The following is a 12,043-nucleotide window of genomic DNA, read 5'->3' as shown; positions in this document are numbered from 1 at the left end:
AAGGTCCATCCATGTCACAGATGGAAGGATTTCCTTTTACATTTATGGCTGAATAATATTCCATGTACATGAATATGGTCCATGTAATTTATGATGGTTCAACTTATGAAGCTACAAAAGCAATATGCATTCAGTAGACATGTACTTTGAATTCTGAGTTCTGATCTTTTCCCAGGCTAGTGACATGCATTAGATGTTCTCTTGTGATGCAGGGCAGCCCCAAGCTGCAGCTCCAGTCAGCCGCATGATCATGAGGGTGAACAACCAATACACTTACAACCATTCTCTTTTTTCAATTTTTGTAGAGTATTCAATAAATTAGAGGAGACATTCAGTACTTTATTATAAAATAGGCTTTGCGTTACATGATTCTATCCACCTGCAGGCTAACGTAAATGCTTTGAGCATGTTTAAGATAAGCTAGACCAAAGCTACGATGCTCAGTAAGTTAAGTGCAGTAAATGTATTTTTGACTTACAACATTTTTAATTTACAACGGGTTATCAGGACATAACCCCATCATACATCAAGAAAGATAGGTATATATATTGATATTGGTATAGATATCACACCTTCTTTATCCATTCAACTGTTGATGGTCGCTGAGGCTGTTTCCATGTCTTGGCCATGGTGAATAATGCTGCAGTGAACACAGGAATGCAAATATCCTTTTGAGACAGTGATTTCATTTCCTTTGGATATATACCCAGAAGTGGGATTGCTGGCCTTCATTGAAACATTACAAAACATCTTTTGGAAATGAAGTTTAAATGCTATATTAATTTGTTATTAATTAAATAATTAAGTTCTATTGTTTGTTTTTGCAAAAAGCCAGTAGGGGCTTTTTAATACTTTTTTTCTTAAAAAACCTCCAATTCCTGTTCTCCAGGGGCACCCACTCCTTTGTTTAGTCTCCTGCCCATGCTGATCCTCACAACTCTCCACATTGGGATGGTGTCATCAACCCAATTTATTACATCCCCAGTGAGTCTTTTTTCTGGGAATTCAATGATGGGGAGATTGTTTTCATTCAATTGTCCTAAAAGTCTTGTAGGTTTTCTTCATTCCTTTCATTCTTTTTCCTTTTGCTCCTCCGACTGGATAATTTCATATGCCCTTTTTCTGCTTGGTCTAGTCTGCTATTAACACTCTATTGAATGCTTCCATTTAGTCATTGTATGCTTTAAAGCAAACTTCTGTTTCTCTTTTAGTGATTTCTTTTTGTTGAGCTTTTCATTTAGTTCTTGCATTTTTTTCCTGGTTTAGTTAAATTGTTCATAGATTTTTCTGTAGCTCTCTGAGCATCTTTAGGACAATTATTTTGAATCTCTTGTTGGGCAATTCCCATATCTGCATTTCTTTGGGGTGAGTTGCTAGAAGTTTACTATGTTTCTGGAGTCCTGTTTCCCTGATTCGTCATAATCCCTGTACCATTGTATAGATGTATGCACATTTAAAGAAACAGTCACTTCTTCCAGACTTTATGGGTTGTCTTTGCAACTTTTGAAGGTGGAAAGACCTTCACCTGAAGGTGGGGGCATGCTGTAACCCCAGGTCTAGTGGTGCAGGGTGCCAAATGCAGGTGCGAGGTGGTTCTGGATTTGAGGGGGTGTGATGTCTCATCTGCTCAGGCCATGAGGGGCCACGGCACTGATAACTGCATGTTCCTTGGCAAACACCATGGGGGTCCACAGTGGCACCTCAAAGCCCAGTGGTTAGGGAGTTTGGCAGACAGTAGTGGTGTCCTCAACTGGGGGTGTGCACACCCCTGGCTGCAGGACCAGCTGCAGGTGCCTGTGTAGTGGCAGGGGCTGGTTTCAGACATATGCACCATAGTGAGGCCAGGGATAGCTGCAGAGCCCTGGGCTGACTCTGGGAACAGTGGCAGCTGTGGGGGCGGCTGCCAGAGGGCATTACCATGGCTGTAGGGTCTTGTCATGATGCACTGCAGTGGAGGCTGCTGCCGGAAATCAGGCTATGGGCATGCAGGTGCCCAGCTGCAGATGAGCCCAGAGGTGCAGGCCAGGGACAGGAAACAGGCAGATCTAGCTTACAAGGAGCTGTGAGGGCTCTGGCTACTGGCGTGCATTCTTGTGGCTGTAGGGTCTCCCTGTGGGTGTGCTCATGGCAGTGGAGGCCTGTTTTAAGGGTCTGGCTGGGCACGTGCAGATGCATAGCCGGGTAGTTTGCTGAGTGGTGGAGCCAGTGGCTAAAGACAGAGCCAAATTAAGCCCACAAGCAGCTGGGAAGGCCTAGTTGTTGGTGTGTGCTCCTGGGGTAGCAGCACATGGCCATGCACACACACATACAATGGCGGAGGCGGGGGATGAGGGCCAGGCCGGGCCATGTAGGTGCATGGCTGGAGGGACTAGCCCCAAGCACAAGCACAGTGGTGGGTGTCAGCCATGGGGTCCACTTGGTGTCTTGTACTTGTACAGCCACAGAAGGCTGGGCTGGCTGCTGCTGTGGCTGGCTCCTAGGCTCCAGCAGCAGAGGGGTGGGTAGGGAGCAGGAAGGACTTCAGGTGGCTGGAGTCCCCAAATGTGAGTATCTGTGGGGCAAAAAGCCAGTGAAATATGCAGGTGGCCCACGGCAGCTGTACTGCCCACTGGGACTTCAGTGGTGAAAGCTGCTGCGGTCTTTGGCAGAGTGGGCCCCTGGGAAGCAGCCACTCCCACTGCATGGCTGATACAGGCAGCCCCTGCCTCTCTTCCTTATTCCTTCCCACCTCTATTCATCTCAGCTTTGCCTGTGTCTGGGTAGGGTAAACCCAAAGCCGGTCCTTCATGCAGTGTCCTGAAAGGCTGGGGAAGCGGGCTGCTCCCCGCTCTCCATTTCATGGTGAGGGGAGCTCTGAGCTGGAGAATCCCCTCAGCACTCAGTGGTGCCGGCCAGGAGACGGGTGATGTGGGCAAACTGAGGCTGCTCTTCCCGTCCTTTATGTGCAGCTACTCTCAGGGTTTTTCCCACTATGTCATTGAAGATCCTTAAGTGGATGTCTGAGCTCTCCCAGAGATGTTTTCATTCATGGATAGCTGTCTAATCATTGAACTTTTTGGAGGGATGGAGGCTGAGGTCTCCTACCTCGCCATCTTGGTGACGTCTCCCTGACATGTACAACCCTTTTAACTTATACAGTACCTAATTATTCTTAAAGTTACAGTGTCACTTGCTAGTCACACTTCAGACTAGAGACCAGGCAGTGGGATAAAATGAAATTTACTCTCATCCTGCTTTTCCAACTGGTAAGATCTTGCTCAGATCCTACTTTAGTTACCCTGCCTGACCACAATTCAAGTTTACTTTCTTGCACACATGGACTCTTAAAGTCTGCTTTTTAAACTGAATCTTTTATTTTATTAGGTCAGCAGCCCATGTAGGGAACAGAGCAAGCCAATGAGGTCCCTGTGTGCTGTCTGCTGTGGTAAAGTCCAGAGATGTCTTCCTGTCTCCAAACATGGGTGACTGAAGAGCACCAGGTCAGACTGTTGATGCAAAAGGTAGCCACAACAGTAGTACATACTTGGTAGGAGGTGGACAATACCTATTTTGGCAAGAGCTACGGGATTGAGTAGTTAAAACTTGATGAGAAATTTTGCATTCTGTTTTTAGGCTTGTCCCAAGGCTTTCTGACATTTTAGCTAGCTTTCCCCCTTTCACCCACATACCCAATTGCTACTCAGTCATTTCAGCAAGAGAAAGAAAGCTTTGATGAGGAGAACACAAAATAGTTTACATATTTTGGATCTGTACTGCACTGTCTTCCATTAGTCTGCCAGGGATTCAGTCTGTGCCAAACTGACACACCCATCCCCACTCCAGGCAGGACTGTGACAGAGGAATGACAGGCTTTTCTGTTCTCTACCTCTCTGTCTCCTCCTTCACATTCACACGACAGTCATGTAACGCAGGAGAATCATGTTGAAACTGAATGGATGGTAAAAAGCAGTCTACATCTTGTTTGGAGTAAGAGAGCCCTTCAGAACAGGGAGGAAAAGTGCCACAGAAATCACTCTGCGTGCTGCACATGCATAGGTAAAGTATTCATATCTCTGAAACTTCTATCCAGAAGAATTTTTATGCTTTGATCCCGGCCCTCCCCTGCGACATGATAAGCCCCAAAAGGACAGGGCCTGGATTTCCTAGGTACCCTTTTCTCCTCCCATTGTACCAAATACACCAAGTGTTTAATAAATAAATGATGCAAAATGCCTGACAAGGACTTTTGCTGTTCTGGTGGCTGATGACTATATCAAGAAAGGGAGAAATATGGTCATTTCTAATCCATACACCCTCTAAAAACCCAGCTGGAGACCCAGGTATATCTTCTCAAGCTTCTCTTTCCCAATTGGCTTCAGTATCTCTCATTTCTTTTCACAGAAATTCTCCCTATTTACAAAGGATCCTTTAGCTCTACGTGGCAATCAGTGGCACAAGTGATAATTCTCTTTTAGTCCTCACAACCTCTTTAAATAGCCCACACTTAGTGGAAGTTCCATGTAAAGAAAGACTTCTAGCATCCTGGTAATTATTAGTTACTATAATTAATGATATATCAATAATTAACATATTACAATTAACATATTAATAACACACAGTCAATTCAGTGAGACCTATATACAATTGACTTCCCCAGGCAGGCAGTCCCTTAGGGGTTGACCTTCATCTTCCTTCACTCTTCCTTTCTGGAAAGCTTGCTTATTCCGAGGTATGTACATGGTTTTCAGGTTCAATAGTTATCAGGAAAAAGAAGTCTGGGTCTCCTGCCAAATACCCATGGCTGGGATGTCTTTGGGTCAGACTACAGGGACGAACTACCCATGAGCTTCAGGAGGGCAGGGTAAGCATCTCATAGCCTTGCTCTATCACCTAGCTGGGTCTGGCTCCCAGTAGGCATGCGGTCATTGACTGGATGAGTGAATAAATGCAGAGAATGATAAATAAAGTAGTAGGTCAAGGGGCTTTAAGAATTGCTTTCTGGTGAGCAGACCAGTTTTAGAAACATGGAGATCAGTATTCTGGAAAGGAGGAAGCACAGAATTATAGGAAGTACAATTACGAGACAAGGAAAACTATCCAAAACCCTTAGGTAGGTGGATATTTGTGGCGAGACCACCTTTTTACCAGCCTTCCCCTTGCTCACACTTTATAACACACACATATGAGATGTTGAAAAAGAAAGTCCCTTAGCTGGAAGTTTAATGCTGATTGGACCTCTGAGTAACACGTTACAGCTAGGATTTATTTCTGCTCTACTTTATCCCTACACACTTTACAAACAGTAGCTTGATCATTACAACAGCTCTTCAAGGTGGCCATTACTGTTCTTTATTTTCAGATAGAGAAATTACATGGAGGAGGTTAAACAGCCATCGAAGTCAACTAGCTAACCCAGCATCTGGGATTCAAACTTGATTGTGAGTCTGTTCTTTCTCTTACTCATAAAGCATCAAACCAAATAAGCAACATGCCAAACACCTAGCTAGACAGATTGGGCTTTTAAAAAAATTGTTTGTGGTAGAAACACATACTATAAAATTACTTTCTTAGCCATTTTTAAGTATATAGCTCAGTATTGTTAACTATATTCACATTGTTGTATAACATCTCTAGAACTTTTTCATCTTGCAAAATTGAAACTCTGTACCACTGAACAAAAACTCCCATTTCTCTGTCCCACAGGGCCCAGCAAACCATCCTACTTCTGTTTCTATGAATTTACCTACTCCAGATACCTCATGTAAGCAGAATCACAGTATTTGTACTTTTGTGACTGGCTTCTTTCACTCAGCATGTCCTCAAGACTTATTCATGTTGCAGCATGTGACAGGATTTCCTTCCTTTTTAAGGCTGAATGGTATTCCACTGTATATACAGATCACATTTTTCTTATCCATTCATCTGTTAATGGGTATTTGGGCTGCTTCTACTTCTTGGCCATCGTGAATAATGCTGCAGTGAACATGGGTGTGCAAATATTTGCTCCGAGATTTTGCTTTCAATTTTTTTGAAATTGAAAACCCAGAAGTGGAATTGTTGGATCATGTGGTAGTTTTATTTTTAGCTTTCTGAGGAATCTCCATACTGCTTTCTGTAGCAGCTGTGCCATTTTATATTCCCACCAGCAGTACGCCAAGGCAGAGGGATCAGTTAGTGAACAGAATAACTCTCAGGTTAAGGACAAAAGACCGAGTAGCTTTGCGTGCAGCGGCAGTGTGATCAAATTCTTAAAACTTCACTCAACAAAAACTCCAGATCTTAGGCCTTAGTTTCTATAATTAAAGCCATATACTATTTAAACATGTACTAAAGATTTATAACTATGGATTGTCATCCCATTTTTAGAAGAACAAACTTACCAGTAGTTTTCTAAGAGACTACAACAAATGAAACAAAAATACAGGCAGTGCTGAGCCAATGAAAAGGTATTAGAAGAATTCCTATTTCCTGAAAATGAGTAGAAGCTGGTATATGAACTGCAGGCTTACCCTTGTTTTGGCATCGATTTTAGCTCCTCTATCAAGCAATAGTTTTACCATATTGGCGTTTCCTCTTTTTGATGCAACATGTAAAGGAGTGATGTCATTCTGTGAAAGAATAGAAAAAAAAAATAGTAGTTTTTTTTTTATCTTCAGGTCAACCAAAACCTTACTTCCTAAACCTCACCCACATGTCCTCATTCTTTTTCTTTTTTTAAACATCCATGGTGAACAGAATACTTCCCCACATTTCTCTCTGGCAGTAAGTTTGCCTAGAAGGAGACCCCAAAATGGATGACTTTTAAGGGACACACTCTGTGGGGTGAGGCCCATGTTTCATTTGATTGAGGTGGTGGATGGATAAGAAGATGGTTTTCCTTTGCTCTAAAATGCTGCACCTTCAACTCAGTGTGTTTTCCTACAAATTTGTTTGATGCATACAGGCTGACAGATTGATGAAGAAGTGGCTGATTAAGTCAAATGAGACTCAGTTCAAGGGATACCATGTTACTCAGAGCCTGCTCTGGGTTCATCTGAGCCAAGTTGTCGAGGAGAGAGAATTCCTGCCAGTACATACTTAGTCACAGGACTTCCCATGTGTATTGGGCTAAAATGTGTTCTTGGCATTTATTATCAATCTGACAGGAAATCATGCTTTTTTTAAAACTGCCGTTGCAGAAGACATATTGTTAGGACAATCTGGAATTTCAATTATGATCCCCTGGATACCAACGTTCTTTTCCCCATGCATCTTATAGATGCCATTATTGTTGTCAGACTGACAAGGAAATACGTGTATACAGTGAAAGCATTCTTGATTTTGGCTCCTTATCCCTGTATAGTGACAATATGGGTTTAAGGTCTGTTGTGCATAAAAGCCAAATACATGATAAATGAACTAGGCTCATTTTGTCATTTGATGGCAAATACAATATAACAGCTCCCAGGTATTGACCATTCCCTGTGTTAGGCACTGTGCTAAATTCTTCACTATCTTATTTAATTTTCGTAATCTTTATAATGCTACATACAATCTGATTTACAATGCCCATTTTACAGATATAGAGACAGTTAAACAAAACTAGGATTAAAATTAAACTATGTTTCAAACTTGTTTTTTAAAAAACACTTCATAATAAAAAATTTCAAACATACAAAGTTTGAAAGGCATGATGAGCTTAATCTACTCATTACTCTGGTTCAATAATTATCAACCTTTTGCCAATATTATTTTGTCTATACTCCCTACTATATTTTTCTTGCTAAAAGAGTTTGAGGAAGAGAATAGGCATTATTTCACCCATAAATATTGCAATTTAATTATCTCTAACAGGTAAGGATATTTTTAAACAAATAATGCCAACACCATGATCATATTTAACAAGGTAAAAATTATTCTTTCATAACACTAAGACCCTGTCAGTGTTCCAATTCTCCCATTATCTCCAATTATCCCAGTGGGGCTGTTGAAATTAGAAGATCCCTATCTTGCAATAGGCTTAAACATCCCTTAAGTGTCTTTTAAGCTCCACAGGTGCTCTACTCTACCTTCTGTCTTCCAAACCTATATATTTATTGAAAAAAATGGGCAATTTATTTCTACAGAATTTTCTATATTCTGGATTTGGCTGATGGCATCCTCATGGAGTACTGTTATCGTGTTCTTTTTGCCCTGTATTTTTACAAACTTTCCCAGTTTCCAGTGCTTTTAGCCATTATACATTCTCCCATCTGAACAACTCTTTATCTCGTTATTCTTAGGTGTGGAAGTGTAAATCAGTAATTAATTTATCAAATGAAAGAAGAAGAAAGAGACCTGAGTAAAACAGATTTGTGTTGGCGATGCTGGTGGTGAGTAGACAAGGCTAATATCATTGCTGTGGGCCAAGGATAAGCAAACTTTTTGTGCAAACGGTCAGACAGCAAGTATTTCTGTCTTTTTAGGTCATTTTATCTCTGTTGCAAATACTGAACTCTGCCAGTGTAGTGCTAAAGCAGCCATATGCAGTATGGAAACAAACGGGAATGGTTACATTCCAATAAAATGTTATTTACAAAAACAGACGGTGGGCGAGACTTGGCCTGGGGGCAGTAGGTTACTGACCCCTGCTCAACACCTTCCAGCTTATGGCTGAAGGTTTCAACTGTGAGTAACAAGTTACAAAAGATGAAAAAAACTATATATGCTGTGTATTTTGTATGCTTTGGTCCTTTTGATGTGGACTATTTTTTGGTGTGAATGAAGTAAACTTTATGATAACTTGTTATTGTCTTGCTTATCTCCGCTACCTGAGTAGAAGTGTGGGCCACTCTAACGACCCAAGCAGGATGAGTGAACTCTAGACCTGAGACAGTGTGGGGAGCGTCAGGGCAGGTCTATAGGAAAACCAGTCTAACAGGAGAGCTCACTGTGCCCAGAGTGGGACCTGACACAGAGACCTCATCATTTCCCAGTGTGAGTCAGGGCTTATTTCCCTTTAAAAATGTACCCTAGTCTGGTTGAGAAGAACCTAATTAACCTTTATCACAAGTAGGCTAATTTTAGTGAGAAGAACTCTGTTTCTAATTTTGCTCTCTTCCATATTCATGCACTCTAATACGGTGATGTGTAGAAGTCAAAAGGGTGCCGTGAAATTCTGACTCCCACATTTTTCTACACCTCTCTAACCCTTCCTAGAGAAAACTTTGTATTTCTATAGCCCTTAAAAAGTGTAAAGTGTAAGAAAATTACACTTATCTAATTTCATTTTCTCTACACAACAATCTACTGAAGTAATATAAGTAACAATAACCCTATCTGACAAATAAATTGAGGAATAGAACTGGTCAGTCATTTTATATTAGTAGACAGCTAATTAGAGGCAGAATGAGGATCAGAATTCAGTTTTCTCAACCCTTGGGCAGCGGTATTTTCAGTCAAGGATCATACTGCCTCTGTCTAAAGACCATTGTTTCTTATTTCTGTCAATTGGAACTTCGGAAGGAAATATATGCTTCTGCATTCCTGAATCGTGTAGCGACTGTTTCTGTCAACTAGGAATAAATAAAAATGAAAGTTGTATCTTTAGACCACTCATGGCACATTTATATTCCAATTCCTCAACAAACCAATAAAAGCACTTTCTGCCCTCAGAGGCAGAGGCCTGGTGCTGCATTCTCACTGCTGACCCAGCGATAGAATCACAGGGTCCCGAATCACCAAAGGACACCAGTGAGGTTCCAGACAGAAAGTCTTGTTTAAGTGGATCCTCATTTGCTGCTTGTGAAATATAACTTTATATGTGTTTCTGGGATGCAATTTGACAGCATATAAATCTACAGCCACTGAAACAGGACAGAGGTTGGCTGCCATAGCAGAAAGGGCAGGAATGCTGAAACAGACCCAGCCCGAAGGCCTAGACACACTCTCGATGACTGAAGCGGAACCAGAATCAAAGACGCCTCGGCCCAGCCTGAGCCTAACAGAAAGTAACAAGCAATCACAGTCAATTGCCGGGTTAGGCAGGAGCTGGCCGAGGGACGTTCTCCATGCTGTAGGCGAGCAGGGACAGCTGAGCAAGGAGCACTAACACCAAGTCAAAATATTGGCCCCCTCCCCCACCCTAAGCATAAGGAAAATCACCCTCCTCTGAAGGAATTTTCAGTCTGTGGTGAAAACAAAATGTAAACTCAGTGCAACTAACTCATCTCTTGACTAAACTATATTATAACCCTCTACATGTACTGCCTGAAGGAAGAAGAGGCTTGCCCCGTTTCCAGACAAAGATACTGTTTACCTCAGTCTCTCCAACTTTACACACAATATCCAGCATTCTGTCTAATAGAACAGGTAAACTACCAGCATCAAAATATAGGGAATTTCAATCAAATACAAACACTTGATATGAAAAGCCCCAGTATCAGAAATGAAGAATTCTTTTGGTGGACTCATCAGCAGACTTCACAAAGCTAAGAAAAGAACAGTGAACTTAAGATATGTCAGTATAAAGATCCCAAAAGAGAAAAAAGGGGCGGAAAACAAAAAATATCCCAGACCTGTGAGATGATATGAAACAGCACAGGAAAAAGACAGAGAATGGGGCAGAAGAAATATCTGAAGAGATAATAGTCAAGAATTCTTGCAAAGTAATGGAGTATATTAAACCACATATCTAAGAAGCTCAAAGATATAGAGCATGGTAATAAACAAGCAAACTCCACTATTAAACACATTAGTTCAATTGTTGGAAATGAAAGACAAAGCAAAAATCTTAAAGAAAGGCAGAGGAAAAAAGGGCATAGTTCAGAGAGAGAACAAAGACAATAATTACAGCATCAGAAATTATTCAACGCAGAAAACAAAGTCACATCTTTCAATACAGAAAATAAACACCTGATAAATGAGAATTCTAAACTTAGTGAAAGTTCTTCTAAAAATCAAGGAGAAATAGACTTTTAAAGAAAAACAGGAGCTAAGAGAATTCATTACCAACAGATTTGCAATATGAAAAATATTAAAGGAAGTTCTTCAGGTGGTAGGAATATGATACCAGACAGAAACTTAGACCTACACAAAGAAATACAGAAAGGGCAAAAGAGAAGGTAAACATAAAAGATGATTATCTAAAACAAACAATGGATTATGGGGTTTATAATAAACGCAAAAGTAAAATGCACAACACCAACCACACATAGATGGGAGGGAAGAATTACAACAATCCTGTTGTCAGGCTCTCGTATTCCATGTAAAGTGATATAACATTTGAGGGTAGACTGTGATAAATAATAACAAAGGAAATACATTATTAAGTAAATGCTCTCATTTTATTATGTCTCTCTCTCTCTCTCTCTCTCTCTCTCTCTCTCTCTCTCTATATATATATATATATATATATATATATATATATATATACACACACACATTCAAAAGCTGTGGAGATCTTGAACGCAATGCTAGCCATCTATCTCTGGTGGTAAAATTAGATGATTTTGCTTCTTCATGCTCTTCTAAAAAATTTCTACTATGTTTACTTGTACAATATACAGTGAAAAACTAGTTTTATTTCTTTGTTATCAGTACCTAATCTGCAGCCTATCGCCATCTCTGCCCCAGGTCCTACCACTTGCACTCTTCACTCTGATAGCCACAGAAAGGTTTGCCTACTACTAAACTTTCCTAATATTTGAATTCTGAAGGAATCTGTTGAGCCTGGAAATATCCTGAAGGTAAACATGTACTACTAATTCTTTCTCATTAATGTAGAAAATTAAGTATGGCTAGAGCTAAATATCTGTGTGTTCTAAGGAGAAACCTGAATTAAAGCTTGGATTAAAGCAAATTCAACCTGAAGTTTTGAAGTTTTGAATATAGTACAAACAAAAGTAATACTGCTCTAATTTTGTCTAAATTAGCTTATTAATTGAATATTTTTCTTATACCAAAGACAAGGAAGAGACCAGGGATGTTAAGAGAATGCCTGAATAACAGAGCTTGAGGCTTGTCCAAGAGCCAGGTTTCTCAATTCTTAGGTATTTCTCCTTCCCTTTCACTAAGCTGTTTGGACTTACTTAAAAATTACTATTTT

General features: G+C 40.6%; 1 protein-coding gene across 7 annotated transcripts in view; it reads right to left on the bottom strand.

Moving 5' to 3' along the window:
* The window catches only part of ANK3 (ankyrin 3), a 661,312-nt gene that overhangs the window by 172,447 nt on the left and 476,822 nt on the right, over positions 1-12,043 (bottom strand). For all 7 annotated transcript variants that reach the window (XM_073241006.1, XM_073241010.1, XM_073241011.1 and 4 more), the window contains one exon: positions 6,489-6,587. In XM_073241006.1, the coding sequence (XP_073097107.1) occupies positions 6,489-6,587 (99 nt within the window). The remainder of the gene's footprint in view (positions 1-6,488; positions 6,588-12,043) is intronic.

The sequence above is a fragment of the Manis javanica genome, chromosome 7 (genome assembly GCF_040802235.1).
Source record: "Manis javanica isolate MJ-LG chromosome 7, MJ_LKY, whole genome shotgun sequence".
NCBI lineage: Eukaryota > Metazoa > Chordata > Mammalia > Pholidota > Manidae > Manis > Manis javanica.
The sequence above is the reverse complement of the archived record's forward strand: the minus strand, read 5'-3'. Positions and strand labels throughout refer to the sequence as shown.